This window comes from Curcuma longa, chromosome 2 (genome assembly GCF_044706935.1).
Source record: "Curcuma longa cultivar G26 ecotype Majalengka, Jawa Barat chromosome 2, ITB_CL_G26_1.1, whole genome shotgun sequence".
Classification (NCBI taxonomy): domain Eukaryota; kingdom Viridiplantae; phylum Streptophyta; class Magnoliopsida; order Zingiberales; family Zingiberaceae; genus Curcuma; species Curcuma longa.
Window position 1 is genome coordinate 6500553 of NC_133862.1, and position 16278 is coordinate 6516830.

Sequence of the window (16278 nt, forward strand, 5' to 3'; positions counted from 1 at the left end):
GGAATTGGGGCTTCTTAACGCGAGCTTAAAGAAGGATCAATGGCGGATCCCTGTGAACCAAGACCCACGTTGGACGAGCTTCTCCTCCACGTGGCAAGATTCTATTGGATAGAATAATCTAAAGCCGTCGAGTTGACTTGATGGTTTGGTCAAACAGTCAAAGTCAAGACAAAGGAGCTGTTGTAGGCTCTGGGTCCCATTGATACCCCACCATACATTTTGAGTTAGTTAAAGTATGATACCCCACCATACACGATGTCCAAGACTAAGTCAATGAAATCAAAAGGTGGAATTTGATATTCTTGTAATTATTATGTCCATAAGTTATATTTTGATGTTTGGCATCAATAAACTTTAGAGCACAAGATTAGAAATCTAACTTGTATGTCAAGTGTAAAATAAATTATAAATCAGGGTAAGACAAATAGAGGAAAGCCCTTGCGGGTAAGAAGACCGGATGCAAAACAAAAGGAAAGTTCAAGAGGGTCGATGAGCGAACTCTTGGCATGAGAAAGTGCTTATGAGGTAAAGCAAATGGTGGAAAGTCCTTGCGGGTAAGAAGACCAGACGTAAGGCAAAAGGAAAGTCCAAGAGGGTCGAAGAGCGAACTCTTGGCATGGGTAGTCCAAGAGGATCGAGGAGCAGACTCTTGGTACGAAAATGTCCTTACGATGTAAGGCAAATGAAGATCAAAAATGTCGATGACCAGACTCTTGATCAAGCAAGGAAAGAACTCGGTAAAACTTCAGTTCAGCCACTATATCCTAATGTCAATCGACTGATTTGCTAAGGTCAGTTGACTGACACGCCTGATACTCTATGTTAGTCGACTGAAATACACGCCAGTCGAGTGAGTTTCTTTGCTCAGTCGACTGATCGACTAAGATTGAATATCAGTTGACTGAGGTTGCTTCGGAAGCAAACAGAAGAGAATCTACTCGACTGGGTTTATAATTCAATTGACTTGGAGCAAACAGAAGGTTAAACGACTTGACTGATGGGAAAAATCATCGACTGAAATTTGAATTCCGACAAAAATCAGGCGTGACTTCAGCAGTTCAGTAGTCGTTTTCTGGGTTTGACTAACTCAGTCGACTGGGAGGGTAAACTAACTGAACTGGTTTAAATGATGAATGCACTTCGTGAAAGAGATATTCACTACTGTTCATGCTCCAAGTTTTTGTGCCCTAGTGATCAAGAAACCATCTAGTGTTCATCCTCAAATCTTGGAGCAATCTCTTGAAGAAGAAGAAGCATCCTTATCGTGTAACCTCTCTTCTCTTCTTTTTCATTGTATTGCTTGATCGTTTGTATACATTGTGTAACTTACTGTAAGAATGTTTCTCCGCCTTCGGAGTTTGTCCGAGAAGGAGAGGATATAATGGAAGAGTGAATTGAGTGAAAATTCTTGGATTAGTCGCCTCAAAGAGGCGGATACCAAGTAAAATCCTTCCTTGTTAGCATTGTTGAGTTGTGAGAGTGTCAAGAGAGTATTTTCTTCAACGATGAAAGTTCAAGCTTGTTCGAGTGAAACTATTCAACCCCCTTTCTAGCTCATAAGGTCCTAACATCTGCCACCCAACAGTCTCACATGATCAATCTCACGATCATCTGTGAAGAGGTAAATTGAGAAATTACAGTTAACTATGATGAAAGAGGATATTGTCTTGACTTTACCGCGATTCGAATCCTTGTGGTCTCATATAGTCGGTCCCACGATCATCTACGAAGAAGTAAATCGAGGAACCGTAATTGCACGACAGAGAGAGCATTATCTCGACTTCGACAAGATTCAAACTCTTGTCTATTTTTGCTATTCTATTTTGTCATAACCAACTTAGTTATTCCCGGGGGCCATTTTGCATGATCGTGATCAAACATGACACGATAAATCAATATGTGGAAACGATTTTATCTAACTACCAAAAAAAATTTCTTGTTTTAATAAGTTGACCAATATATTTGCAAAAAACATACCACGATAATTTAAGGTGCAAATTGCATAATATTTTCATAATTCAAGCTCCGATGGACACTGCCGCCGATCGTCGTACCACGTAATGCAACTCAACCCGACGAGCACCTCCACGACGGCTGCCTCCGCCTTGTCGACGTCGGCGTAGTGCAGCGTCTGCAGCAGTAGTGTCCGTGGCCGCGTGCAGAACCTCTGCTCCCGGTCCATGTTGCGCTCCTCCTGCCACCGCTTCGTGTCGAGCGCCACCGGCACCAGCCAAGCCAGAATCGCCGCCACCGCCTCCCTCCAGCCATCCGCCAGAGATTCGTCAGCCAATGACAGCCGGCTGCCCTCCTTCCTCCAGAACTCCCTCAGCTTCGCCCTCACAGCCGCGCGCATCCCTGACGGCAGCATCTCGTACAATTCCTCTCTCGCCGCCGCCACCGGCTCCTCCTCCGCCTCCGCCGCCACTCTGTTTCCTTCTTGAAACAACTTCTCGGCGGCCAGGATAACGTTGACGTACCGCAACGCCAGCCCCGACCCGCCGACGGTGGTCGGGGACACTTTGAGGAATTTCCTCAAACGATCGAAGGGCGTTTCTTGTGCTCCGATCTCCGTCATCGTTCTCATGATCGGAGCAGAGTTCCGAAGGAAAGCCACGTGCTGCGGCACCACCCGCCGCTCCAGCGGCCCCGACGAGTGCTTCCCGAAGAAACTGGGCTTGAATTGCCCCGAATTGTTCTGATCGCCGCCCGGCAAACCGAGGACGTAGACGCCGAAGACGGCACAGATTCTGGAGAAGACAGTGACGACGGCTCGGACCATGAGCTCCACCGCCTTGTCGAAGGTCTTGTTCCACAAAGATTCCTCCTTTAGCCGGCGAATCCTGTGCATCTGCGTCCGGAGCTGGAAGCGAACCGGGTCGGGCGCCGACGGCGGCTTCTGGACCGGTATCGGACCGCTGTGCCGGCGCCACTTCTGCTGCTCCTGCTGCTGGGCGCGCTTCTCCGCCGCCTCCAGCTCATTAAGCACCTCCATCTCCGCGTACAGGCTTGACGTCGCCGCCACGTACCGCTCCATCCTCCTCACCCGCCTCTCCGCGCGCTTGGCGGTGGAGCCGAGGCCGAGGCGGTCGAGGTCCGCGGCGGCGCGGGCGTCGATGAGAAAGGAGTACACCCCGCCGACCTTGAGGTCGGCGTAGAGCCGGTCGAAGGCGCGGAGCAGGGGGTCGCTGCACCTGGGAGCGAGGCGGGAGACAGCGGCCGCGGCCGCGTCGAGGTCGCCCACCAACTCGGAGACGGCAACACGGAGGAGAAAAATCTGATCTTTGGAGGTCAAGTAGGCGACGCCAGGGGCGCGCATGCGGGCGCGTAGGAGGCGGACTTCCTCCTCGGCGAGGGAGCGGTGGAGGGATACGAGGCGAGCCATGGCGGCGGCGGCCTCGAAGGCGAGGATCCCGACGGCCGGACGCAGCGGGCAGCGCGCTCGGAGGTCGGCGAGCACCTTGGTGACGCCCATGTGCTTCCCGGCCGATCGAAGCTGCGTGGGAATGGATTGGATTCGAGCTGTGGCGGATGGCGGAGGGGAAAGGAAGGGGTATAAGAGGGGGCGGATGATCTGGTCGCCATGTCCATTTCCGGGAGCTTCTTCTTTCTATTCGTGTGTCGGGCGGCGGACGCATGGCGACAGTTCAGACGAATCTAACGGTCGAAACACAAAGGAAGACTTTCGTTTCACCTCTCCCATTTACCTCTTTTTTCAGATCGCTCCTCAAGACAAAGTTAAAATTAATGGAGGTCCTTTTTCTGAACGTATATAAATTTCGAGGGCAAATTGAAATTGTAGCAGTCTCCGCCCTCCGGTTCAGTCGCCGTAAGAAGTCGTCGCCTTCCACGTGTTCACACCTCACCAAACTTTTACCCGGTTCAGTCGACTGTCAGTTCGTAGGCGGGTACACCGTGGGTAATGGGTAGTATTTATTAACTGGGTCAAGGTGGGCCAGCCCGGAGAGGGGTCAACCCGTTAGACTCTTCAGCTAACTTATTTGGAAACAATTATTAATAAATAAATAATTTTATTTTAGTGAATTTTATATCTTCTGTAAAGGTGGAGTCCGTCATCCAACAGCTCTACATGATCATCTCATGATCATTTGTAAGGAGGTAAATAAAAAAATTACAGTTGGCATGATGGAGGAAGGTATTGTCTTGACTTCGTCAAAATTCGAACTCTTATCTTTTTTGCAACTCTGCTCTGTCGTAATCAATTCAGCTATGTTCTGAGAGCAAAAATTATCCGGATTAATTTTTTATAGTGACCAGTACTATCACCGAAACGGTCTCATATTAAAAAAATCCCTTAAGAAATTTTTTAGATATATAGTTACTACTATGTTGATAAATAAGATTCCACAAATAAAAATGTTGAGACAATGACTCTCAATAAAGTAGACCACCTCAAAAGAGATTTTATTTATTACTAAGAGGACTTAAATCCAGAACGCAATACATGTCTTCATGTTTATCACTCTGATATAAGTCACTTTGACAAATAAAAATGTTTACCCTAATTCTATATCAATCATTATAAACTATTGATTCATTATTACGAAAAACAAAAACAAAAACAAAAACAAATAAAAATTATAATTATCCAAAGTGATCTAAAGTTTGACCACAAGAGTGAAAACACGAAGCCAATTGGTAATTCCCTTTGTAGGTCAACGGCTGAGTGTCCTTCCCTCACCAATAAAAACTAAAACTGAAAGTCAATATAATTATTGAAACGTGTCGAACCAGTGGTGCTTGGACCGAGCATAATATAATTAATTTTTCTGTGTCCTGACCAATTGTAATTTTTCGATTTACCTAGTTCACAAAAATTTCTGTGGGATGAATCGTGTGGGGCCGTCAATAGGACTACGTATTTATCATTTTTTACAAAAGAGCATTATAATTAATTTAACAGTTGACTTTGGTTTTGACTAGCTATTCTAGTCAAAGTGTGACAAATTTTGCCAAGGCACATGATTTTGTGTGTAGAATTTTTTTAGCATATTATCTATATAATATGATAATTTAGGGAATCCATTATTTCTATTAAACTATAATGTAATTAATTAAAATTAATATAGAAGATCAAATCGTATGGGATTGGATTGACCGATTCAACGATTGATGGGTAACTAACTAGTCGTCGTTAAGAAAGTTCAAAGATTGATGAGGCTCCTCTTGATTCCAAGTGTTCTTTCATCTCGAAAATATAGTAGTAACCAAAAGTCAATTGTCTCTTGGAAGGGTGTTGAGGTAGATTTCGATGTTGATGGAAAAGTAATCGACAATTAATACATCATGAAGACCATGCGAACGGGTCCTTTGCGACCGTTGGATGCGATAGACTTTAACTTGAGCCGTTCATATTTATGCGGTTAAAATCATCTTGATGAATTTTCAAATGAGAGAGTCAACCTTCAACTTGTTAGGGCACCAATTTGTACGGTTTCTATTATTTGTACCTATTTTTTTTAGATTTTTAAATTTGCTAAAAGTCAATTGTCTATTAGAAGGTGTTAAGCTAGCTTTCGATGACTAATGGAAAAGTTATCGACAATTAATACATGATAAAGACCTTCAAAACCATTGGATGCGATATAATTCGACTCAAGTTGTATAACATGTATGCAACTAAAATCATTTTGACGAAAAAGTCAACCTTCAACTTGTTTGGGCATAAGGATGTAGGGTTTTGGAGCTATAATCCTATTGAACCCGATAATAATAATAAATATGTTTAAAAATAGTTTAATGAAACAAAATATTTTTATTATTTATCTCTATTTTGTTTTTAAAATTTTAAAATATTTTTTAAAATGACCAAGTTAGCCTTGGTCGAACCGATCAATTGAGACTTATGCCCATGCCAAGTGGCTAATCAGGACTTGTCGATAATAAATATTATCCATGATAAATTATGTTGTAATTAAACTATAAACATGCTAATCAGACCCATATTTTGCCTTAGTAACACTTCACTAATCTTGCAATATTAATAAAATAAGAAAAAATTTAAATAACTCCAAAATAGTAAAAATTCTTAAGAAAAATAAAAAAAATATGTGCCCTTATTATCATTTCTATTAAATGCGCATATTCTTTTTTAAAAACTATCAAAGATATATTTTCCATCTTAAAAATATTTTTATTTTAGTATTGTTATAGTAGTTATAATATATTTATTATATAAAGTATTAAAGTAAATATATTTAATATTTCAATTTAATTTAATCAAAATTATTATATATATATATATATATATATCATATATTTTATATAAAATTATTTTAAAATAATTATTTCACTTGGTCAAAAGCCATAAAACTTTAAATTAGTTTGAGATTATGATGAATTGATAAAAAATAAGATAGATTTTCTAGGGAATAAATATTCAAATCTCATTCATAATATATTATATTCAAAACTCATTTATTCTTTCTAATTTATTTTATTAATAGATGAAAAATAAAAAATTTCAATACTTTTTTAGATTAATTGAATTATAAAAATTAAATATATAAATTATCAAAAAAAAAAAAAAAAGCTCCACTTGTTCAATAAGAAATTCACCAAAGCATTATCCGTCTAAAATGGTTGGCCATGAGAATATTCTCTATTATTTAACATTAGATTTTAAAAATAATTTTTTATATTATTTATAATATTTTATTATACTTTATTTTAAAATAATTTCGATCAACACTAAATATAATTTTAATCAATATTTTATGAAATTATGAATTGAATGATATTTTATTAATTTTTATAAAAATATATAAATAGAAAATTAAGAGTAATTTTTTATTTTTTACTTATAAATGTTTATTTTTTTAATGATAGAGCGAAATTAAAGTTGATTTAAAAATTAAAATTAATATTTTCAATTATAAAAGATATAATAAAAGTTGATTTAGAATTAAGAAAAATTTTATTAGAATTAAGTCGGTTTAAATTGAGCTTGATTTTATATTTATTTTGATGAATTTATTTATTAATTAATTAAAATTTTACAAATTTATCTATTTAAAAATTTAAAATTATTTTTTTATTTTATTTAATTTATTCGATTTAATAAATAAAAAATTTTAAAATTAAAATCAATTGAATTAATTTAAATGAATAAAGCATTTATTAGAAAAAAACAGAATTTTCGAAATACCAAATTTACATATGAGGGCATGTCGCTCTCCATTCCTCGAATCCCTTCCCGATGCTCCTCTCCTCGCAGCAAGGGAAGCTTGACACTGCCTCACACGGCCGCCTCCAGATCGCCGCCGATTGCCAGCTCCCGCCCGCCGCCCGCCGCCCGCCGCCCCCCGCCGCCCGCATCTCATCTCCGGGTACTCCTCCTCCCCTATCCTCAATTCCCTCTCTGAATTTTTCGTTTTCTCGCTCTCTCCCACTGATTGTCGTGGCTGCTGCATCCCTCTTCTCCTTTCTCTCCTTCGTCGTCATTTTATGTTCTCGCCGTGCCGGTGCTGCATCCCACTTCTCCTCTCCTCGTTTCATTGTTGAACGCATGACTCGTACTATGTGGATTGAACGTTGGCTTATGTTTTTTTTCCCAACATTGATACGTTAACGTTATTTTCGGAGAAATTTTTGAACTTGATGTTCAATTGATAAGCTTGTTTCTTTTTTTGTCATAGAGTAGATTGTCAAGGAGCATTCCTTTGCCCCTTAATTGATTACAATTTAAACCTTGCATAGTTTTCTAATTCGTGATTGGTTCATCCACAGCACAACAGGAGCGCAAGACAATGTTTTCTGGAATCAAATTCATTTCTAGAGAAAAGCTCCTTTCAGTAACTTCCTTGCCTTATTCTCATCTTCTATATTCTTCTCGAATATGAGTTTGTTTGAAGTATCTATTTTCCAATAGGAAAAATCTCAGTCAGACTCAGATGAATCTGGAGACAAAAAGATCAACAGGAGAGACAAAAGGAAGAGAAGACAAGAATCATCGGATGATTATTCATCATCGTCCGAAGAGAATGAGAGGAAAGGCAAGCTAAAGCGAAAACACAGAAAGAGAAGTAGAGAAGTGAAAAATAAGCGAAAGGGAAAAAGATCTGGTAATCATTTTTTTAAATTGGGTTTATATAGCTGTTGGGAAGTAGAGTTATGGACTTAATTGATTTTTTTTTATTGCTTTATTGTTGCTCAGCAGAGGATGTTTCTGACAATGAAAGTGATAGAGACCTATTTCATCAGAACAATGAAGAGATTGTAAGGAAGGAAATGGGGTTGGATTGGATGCTGAGACCCACAGATAAGATGATAGAGAATATTCATGCCCACGAGAAGGAAGAAAATGAAGAGCATGAAGCTGTTGAGGTGATTTCAGGAACTAGTCTAATGCCCTCCCTTGGCAAGGCTTTTAGAATTATTAATTCAACTGGTTTAAACTTTAATTGTATATCATAATTATGAAATAACTATTATTAACATATTATTGATACAATAATTAACAGAATATAAATATTAATTGTGTCAATCATGATAAATTAAGAAGTCTCATATCTTGTTTGGCACTATCTTTGCATGATTATGGATAAATTAATCTTTCATGGCTCTGGACTTACAGGTGCAGAGAACACATCCGAGGGAATTGAATCCCTATCTGAAAGATAATGGCAGTGGGTATCCAGATGATTCAATGATTTCAGATATTAGTGGCAAACCATCTTCTTCAGCTGTTGGCGATGGAGGAGCAAGCTGGAGGCTGAAAGCCTTAAAGCGTGCAAAAGAGCAGGCAGCACGTGAAGGACGAAAGCTCGATAAGGTAAGTATATATACTTCTTGCATAATCAATGTGTACATCTGGGAATGGAATTCAAGGTTTTGCCTTTTCATCTAGGTTGTTGAAGAACGATGGGGTTCATTGGGCCAATTGACTGCCTCTGTGGCAGCTTCGAGGGCTGCCCATTCCCATGCTCATTTGCATGCTATAAGAGACCGAAAGAAAGGTCCAAGTGAATTTCCTGAACCAGTTCCATCTGATAGAACTAAAAGAAGCATTCAACAGATGCATGGAGAATATAATGATATTTCTTTACGACATTCTGAAATGAGAAAGCCTAAACATGATAATTTGTCCTGGAAAAAGAGTAGAAATTCTAATATGTCAGCGGAGGACAAATCTTTAATATCTGCAGCCATATCGGACTTAAATAAATTTGCAAATGATGGAAGCTTTATGGAGAAAATTTCTCAGCTTCAAAATAAATCTGCTGACGTTTCTACAAATGCCGCCGATCCAAATCCAAGGGCAAATAATCAAGTGGAGAAGAGAGTGCAGTCTTCGAAAGGTGAAGCTTATGAAGAAAAATCTTTACAGCCACAGACACCAGTGCTGAGTGCAAACCAACTGGCAGCAAAGATTTTACAGCTTCGTATGAAAGGAAAGCATGAGGAGGCTGAGAAATTGGCGGTAAGACATTGCTTTGATTTTTATTCCTGTCAAAATTGTAGTACTGACAATGGAAAACTTGAAATTAATACATCAACAGCAATCTACTAACAAAACTCATTTTCCCCCTTGGCAGCCTGTCTTATAGTCCTTCATTTTTCACATTTTGCATCAAAAACTATCCCCCAATTTTCTGTTAAATTTAAGAGTTTATTTCAATTTTGCATTTTCACCTGTTATATCAGTGAGCAAGTCCAGGGGGATAGCCATTTTATGACTTAGTTATTGCCAGCCAGAATTGGCTGGTTGTTTCTTTTCTTACACCTGAAACCATTGTTCTAAAAACTGGACTGGCCCTTAGAGCCCCTCTGAGCTCCAGGTTTATCCAGTTTAACCGGCCCAAAGTCTGGTTTATAGGTGATCAGCACTAATAAAACCTGAAATGTTTGACCTTTGGTCCAGATTTAGCCGATTGAACTGGCCTGTTCAGTATGGGTATACAAATTCTAAATAATTTAGGCAATACAAGTACTTGCATTTACTGTATCAGTATGTAAATAAAATAATAGAGATTTTCCCCCAAAAAGAGCGAGATGGATTAAATGCTCATGATCATACATTTTAGCTGTTAATTTACTAGCAGAAATTGCACCGTGGTTTCTTGTTTAACTAGAAATGTTATGTTACCAGAAAGAGATGGAAGCTATGGTTGAGAAAGCAGATGCTGACACCAAGGCAGTTAGATTGGAAACACATGGAAGCAAAGACAGGTATGGGTTATATACCTATCACATTATTTCTAAAATGAATACATGAGAAAGAGCAAAACTAATTAAATAGTTTTGCTGTTATTTGCTTATCATTTTAATTTGTGAGCTTAAAATATGCAATTGCATAGACCTACTTTTGACACCACATCAAAATCAAGTGCATCTCCTTGTGTTGGTGGGTGTTGTACTCCACATTAGTAGGTTTTGGAAATGAGCTTCATTTCTTTGCCTTTAATATTCTCCTCCTTTGGCTTTGCAAACTTATGTCTTCCATCTTCATCTTCTATTTGTAGATACTTCTAAACTAGTGGATGCTTGCAACTTTGTATTGAATTTCCAATGACCTGCTTGTATTATCACCAGTAGAGATTGAAGAACGAACTGAATTTAATCATAGTAGATTTCTTACATAGAATTTCATCATCTTTCAAGCTTTTAGAAGAATGGAGGCTGATCAAGTATTGCAGTTTAGAAGCTTTTGAATTGTTTACTTTTCATTATATGATTTGCCACTAACTTTTTTTTGTTTCTTCACAGACATGTAATGAAGCAAACATCTAGGGAACACAAGAGGAGAGAAGACGATGCTGATTTACATCTTGCTCGGACAATAATGCAGAACAAACAATACAGCTTGGGTGAAGACGAGGAGTATGGATTTGATGTTGCTCCTAGCAAAAAAAATAATAAAAAGAAAAAGGATGTGGCTGAGGACAGAAATTTTTCAAAACGACTATTGACTCAACAAGAGCGCTGTCAATTTTGTTTTGAAAACCCATCAAGACCAAAACATCTTGTTGTGTCAATTGCAAATTTTACTTACTTGATGCTACCTCAGCGACAACCTATTGTTGAAGGGCATTGCTGCATTTTGCCAATGCAGGTTGGACACTTTACCCTCTTACTCTTTCAGAATTCTTTTATGTATTTTATTTTGTATTTGACCTACAGTTATCATTTCGAAGCTTATGTTTTCGTGTTGTAATTTCATTTGTCTAATAGTAATCATAGTTATCACTTATATGCATTTATTCTTTTGTTGGTACCGAATGTCTATGGCTTTCTGAATTATCATGCTATCTAGTGATTATAGTGTTTTGGCAGGAACAGCAACTTAAATTGCTTATTCCTTTACTGCATTTCATTTTATCCTTTTGGATCTTTTGATAGTCCAAAGTCCTAAAATTGTGACATTTCCCATCTTATACACAGCATGAAGCTGCAACAAGATCTGCAGATAGAAATGTTTGTGACGAGATCCGTAATTTCAAGAAGTGCTTAGTGAAGATGTTTGCCAGTCAAGACAAGGATGTATTATTTCTTGAAACTGTTGTTGGATTGACAAAGCAGCGCCGCCACTGTTTGCTCGAGTGCATTCCTATACCCTATGAGCGTGCTGAAGAAGCACCTATGTATTTCAGAAAGGTAAGCATTTTTTGAACTTTAACACATTCTGGATTAGAAATCCTTTTAAGTGGCTAGTACATTTGTGACAATTGCTAAATAACAACAGGAGACATTACTCAACCATGAACAAACTTGATGTTAACCATATTGAGTTTTCTTACCATGGCTTCATGTTAATTTAGGCACTCGAAGAAGCGGAGGAAGAATGGGGTCAGCATGAAATGAAAAGGGTCATCCCAACAAGCGGGAATCTGCGGCAAGTTATCCCTGAGAATTTTGCGTATTTCCATGTCGAATTCGGCCTCGACAAGGGTTTCGTTCATGTCATCGACAAAGACAGCAACTTCGAGAGCGGTTTCGGTTTGAACGTCGTCAGAGGCCTACTACGTCTCCCAGAGGAAGACATGTATCGGCGCCGAAGACACGAATCTACAGACAAACAACAGCAGGCAGTGGCTAGATTTGCACAGGATTGGCAACGCTTCGATTGGACAAGAGAACTGGAATGACTTTCGTCAAGTATCTTCAGTTCCATCGACTCAATCCAGTTTCGAATTGCCAGCCATGGCTTGCCAAGGTTGTGGTTCAGCTATCTACTTTAGAAAGTGTTTCCATACAGCAGATAGCTGTGTGTTTGGCAGGTATAATGTTGGAAACTAAACACTAGTCACGACAATGTTGTGAATTTGATTTCGAAAAATTGTAATGGGGTTAATGCTTAAATCCAAGCAGTTTTGTTGCATTATTGCTCAATTTTATTTTATTTTAATCTAGTATATGTGGTTGCATCTAATTAGTTTTGAGATAGATGATCTAGCATTACGAGTAGTTCGAGCATTGTGGACATATGGTATATGAGAATTCAATTTTTATTTGATGGGTATATCTTCATGTCTCTTCAATAAAAGTAGAATCCGCTATTTTAGTGGTCTCACATGGTTGGTCTCGTGATCATCTCTAAGAAGAAAAAATTTAGGTCTGTCAGACAATATCAAGATCACCCCAGCAGGTACATGATCTGTTGCGAACAATCCTCTACAGCCACATATCCTAAGGTATTTGATGCTCTGTTAATCATGTTACAAAAGGTGGAATCTACCATCTCAACAACTCCACATAGTCGGATGCATGATCATCTATGAGAAAATAAATCGAGAAGTTGCAATTAGCCACAACAGAGGAGGATATTGTTTCAGTTTCGACAAGATTCGATCCTTGTCCGCTTCAATAATTCTGCACCATCGTAACAACTCAACTTTTCAGTTTCAACAAGATTCGATTCTTATCCGCTTCGATAATTCTGCACCATCGTAACAACTCAACTATAGCCTAAGGACCTATGTCTCTTATCATATGTGATGTGTCCGGAGACGTCTAATTTATTAATTTAACCAGAAATAAATCAACAATATTAATTAATTATGCTTAATAATTATCTATTTTATTAAATAATAAATTGGGCAAAAAGGCTAGCAATTGCTAAGGTGCCACTATATTGGCTGGATAGCCGGGCCCACGTCAAAGATAGTAAGTTGCCCAATCACGGGGTCGGTAGGAACCTGGTAGAGAACCCCTCTCTAGATGCGCCGGTTGTTATTTATAGCGGTCTATGCGCTGTCGCAGCTCTTCTCCAGCTTCCGCTCGCAGCTTGATTTAGATTCCTAGGGTTCAATCTCGCGATCTGGGAGGAAAACCTCGAGGATTCATCCTTCTTCTCCGCTTCGCCGACCTCGGAATACATGGCGTCCCGTCGGCGTATGCTTCTCAAAGTCATCATCCTCGGCGACAGCGGGTGAGATTTCCTTGAATCTCCTTCGCCACGAAAATTGACCCTTTTCCCTTCTCGATTTTTAACGCTAATCTGTTTCGTTGTTGTAATTGTTTTCGTTGTCAGGGTCGGGAAGACTTCTCTGATGAATCAGTACGCTCAAAGCGCTTTCTCTTTTGTTTTTCGCATATTTTATTTTGAATAGGAGAAGGATTTACTTTTATACGTATAATTTGGGATCGGGTGGAATTGGTTAGATATGTGAACAAGAAGTTCAGCAACCAGTATAAAGCCACCATTGGAGCTGATTTCTTGACCAAAGAAGTCCAGATCGATGACAGATTGTTCACTTTACAGGTTAAGTGCTTCTTATAAGCATCCATTCGACATCCGTATAATGACTTTGTTTGCCTATGAACAGTAGTAGTAGAATATTGTAAGATTCATGATTGCTGCAAATAATTCTTTTTGATGATCCTGAGCATGAATCGGATTTCTTGAGGAACGTATTGAGGGAGACAATTTTTTCTTGTATCCTATTGATGGCGTGGTTGTAGAAGAAATTGGAAGTTTTATTATTTTGTTATTTCCTGAAAGGATGTTCTTAATTCATTAGTTGTGGGGGTTAGCTGATAATTGAACTATGTTTTGTAGTCATAATCCTGATCCTTCTAAGTTGTAGGACTAGTCTCTTGAAGTTCTCTACGTGTATGATTTGTTTTTTTCCTTATGTTTTCGAATAAGAAGATAGGAGTATGAAGTTTTCTCATTTTGAATGTAGCTGTTGTTAATACCGATAGGTTCATAGTTGTTCTCGGGATTGGTTGGTTATATCTGTTGCTGTATTGGTTGAGCCTCTATGACCTGCTTGGTAGTTTAGTCATATCTATGCTTGAGGAGACATGCTGCACTTGGTTGGATTTTAGAGTGGTAAATTCAAATGGTCGGAACAGACCATTGTCCTATTTGCTTGTCATGTTGGATTCTTGTTATGATATCTTCATACGTGGTACCTAAAATAATCCGATATCTGCATGCTGGTTGATGTGGTCATCTACCCGAAAGTGTTAACAACTATAAACGCATATCAGCATGCATAGCTGAATAGATGCACAACATCAACCACACACATGCGTACACTTGTGATAAACGCAATTTGTAATCAGCAATAGCAATGTTGTTTAGCACTGTCTTTTACTTTTGTCATTGTAAATATGCTTTTTGTTCTAATAAATTTGTAGAACTTATGATTAATCATTTTCCTTAAACTCCTATTGTCTATCTTAAAGTAGTTATTTGTTAGCTTACTAACTGATGTTTTAATCATTAGATCTGGGACACAGCGGGGCAGGAAAGATTTCAGAGCCTTGGTGTGGCTTTCTATCGCGGAGCCGATTGCTGCGTCCTCGTCTACGATGTTAATGTTATGAAATCATTTGATAACTTGAATAATTGGCGCGAGGAATTTCTGATTCAGGTAAAGTATGTTTGGCCCACTTCATTAGTTTGCAGCAGGATAAAAGAGGATGGCATGTAACATCTTGTTGCGTTACATTCATGTGGTTATCTCATTTCCAGGCTAGTCCATCTGATCCCGAGAATTTCCCTTTCATATTGTTGGGTAATAAGATCGATATTGATGGTGGCAACAGCCGTGTGGTAAGACATTCTCCCCTTCTAATTCAAGATAGACAATAAATTTTGTCACAATAGTTAGATTTAAAAAACAAAGCAAATAAATGAAAAACAACAATAAATTATTTTGCATCCAATGTTTGATGTTGATACATGATTTCATAGAGTCATGAAATGAAATCCTTGTAAGACATACTTATACTTTTTACGACCTTTTACGAAATCTCATTCCATTTATATACTTTTCAGGTCTCAGAGAAGAAAGCTAAAGCTTGGTGTGCATCGAAGGGCAACATCCCCTATTTTGAGACATCAGCAAAAGAAGGATTCAACGTGGAAGCTGCTTTCCAGTGTATTGCTAAGAATGCTCTAAAGAATGAACCTGAGGAAGATATGTAAGCCCCAATCTTATCATCTGCCATTACGTTCAAATAGTCGTTTGATCTAGTGATAAGCAATTTCCTCAGGAGGACTTTCCCTCAATGTGTGGGGATTCGAATTCGTGTGACAACATTGTTAACAGAATAGACAATAGCCTCATATCTAATTTGGTATTAGGACACCTTGTGGTCAAGACCAAAAAAGAGTAGGATATTATAGAGGGAAAGGAAGAAGGCAGTCAATTTTTTTTTTTTTTTGGTTTACTTGGGTTGAAGAAGAATAAACATGAGGGAAGTAGAGGAGCCTTCCCCCACTTTTGTTTCTGTCTAAAATCAGTAGAAAGGAGGGAAGGCATTGAAAAGATTCGATTAGCCCGAATTTTCTTGTATTTTTTTTTCATCATAAAGATCTAACTGTTATTCAAGCATCGTTGTCTACTTAAGATAGTTTCAAGTGGAAAATATCTTCTACTAGAGTAGACTTTGCTTGAACTGTTCATATGAAATTTGTTTCATTGTGAATTCTCAAGAATGATGTTCCAATGCAGATATCTTCCTGATACGATCGATGTGGCAGGGCGTGCGACCCAGCAAAACTCTTCTGGTTGTGAGTGCTAGATTGAATTCACTTGTGTTTCTCGCCTAGTTTGTTTGTTGTTTGCCATATTTTTACCTCAGATTATACTCACCGGTTTCGCCTGTAATTTGTGTTCAATTCCATGGTGGTTGGCACTAGTTCTCGTTCTTGAAATGTTCCTCCCCCTTGTTCATGCCATGTGTGCCACTGTCATTAATGTTTCGCCCGTAACATTCAATGTGATTATTCTTTCCAAGAACAAATGGCTTTGTTTGCTTCTTGTTCGACAAGAAGAGTCATGAGCTGTAGTTTTATAATTAGAT

General features: G+C 38.7%; 3 protein-coding genes across 4 annotated transcripts; 2 read left to right on the forward strand and 1 right to left on the reverse strand.

Moving 5' to 3' along the window:
* Positions 1–1973: 1973 nt before the first annotated feature.
* LOC141822398 (protein PSK SIMULATOR 1-like) lies at positions 1974–3679 on the reverse strand. The gene has a single exon (XM_074709845.1). The coding sequence runs from the start codon at positions 3470–3472 to the stop codon at positions 2012–2014; it is 1461 nt and encodes a 486-aa protein (XP_074565946.1). The 5' UTR covers positions 3473–3679; the 3' UTR covers positions 1974–2011.
* A 3641-nt stretch (positions 3680–7320) lies between these two features.
* On the forward strand, positions 7321–12360 carry LOC141821821 (uncharacterized). 2 transcript variants are annotated; one of them, XM_074709190.1, is made up of 10 exons: positions 7321–7346; positions 7747–7811; positions 7889–8081; positions 8177–8343; positions 8594–8791; positions 8867–9439; positions 10109–10188; positions 10726–11071; positions 11401–11613; positions 11778–12360. In XM_074709190.1, exons 2-10 carry the CDS (start codon positions 7767–7769, stop codon positions 12102–12104), a joined length of 2142 nt encoding a protein of 713 aa, XP_074565291.1. In that variant the 5' UTR covers positions 7321–7346; positions 7747–7766; the 3' UTR covers positions 12105–12360. The 2 variants fall into 2 exon arrangements, with proteins under 2 accessions (XP_074565291.1, XP_074565290.1); XM_074709189.1 differs by having other exon boundaries at positions 7327–7346; positions 8174–8343.
* Positions 12361–13235: 875 nt separating this feature from the next.
* LOC141821813 (ras-related protein Rab7-like) lies at positions 13236–16218 on the forward strand. Its single transcript, XM_074709182.1, has 7 exons — positions 13236–13387; positions 13490–13516; positions 13621–13720; positions 14694–14840; positions 14942–15022; positions 15248–15393; positions 15927–16218. Exons 1-7 carry the CDS (start codon positions 13335–13337, stop codon positions 15994–15996), a joined length of 624 nt encoding a protein of 207 aa, XP_074565283.1. The 5' UTR covers positions 13236–13334; the 3' UTR covers positions 15997–16218.
* The last annotated feature ends 60 nt before the right edge of the window (positions 16219–16278 follow it).

Excerpts from the sequence above, each read along its gene's own strand:
- LOC141821821 (XM_074709189.1), top strand. The coding sequence starts at position 7,767 with ATGTTTTCTGGAATCAAATTCATTTCTAGAGAAAAGCTCCTTTCA. Across the intron at positions 8,082-8,173 it reads GCGAAAGGGAAAAAGATCTG|CAGAGGATGTTTCTGACAAT; the intron begins GTAATCATTTTT and ends ATTGTTGCTCAG. Across the intron at positions 10,189-10,725 it reads ACACATGGAAGCAAAGACAG|ACATGTAATGAAGCAAACAT; the intron begins GTATGGGTTATA and ends GTTTCTTCACAG.
- LOC141822398 (XM_074709845.1), bottom strand. The coding sequence starts at position 3,472 with ATGGGCGTCACCAAGGTGCTCGCCGACCTCCGAGCGCGCTGCCCGCTG.
- LOC141821813 (XM_074709182.1), top strand. The coding sequence starts at position 13,335 with ATGGCGTCCCGTCGGCGTATGCTTCTCAAAGTCATCATCCTCGGCGAC. Across the intron at positions 13,388-13,489 it reads ATCATCCTCGGCGACAGCGG|GGTCGGGAAGACTTCTCTGA; the intron begins GTGAGATTTCCT and ends TTTCGTTGTCAG. Across the intron at positions 13,721-14,693 it reads ACAGATTGTTCACTTTACAG|ATCTGGGACACAGCGGGGCA; the intron begins GTTAAGTGCTTC and ends TTTAATCATTAG.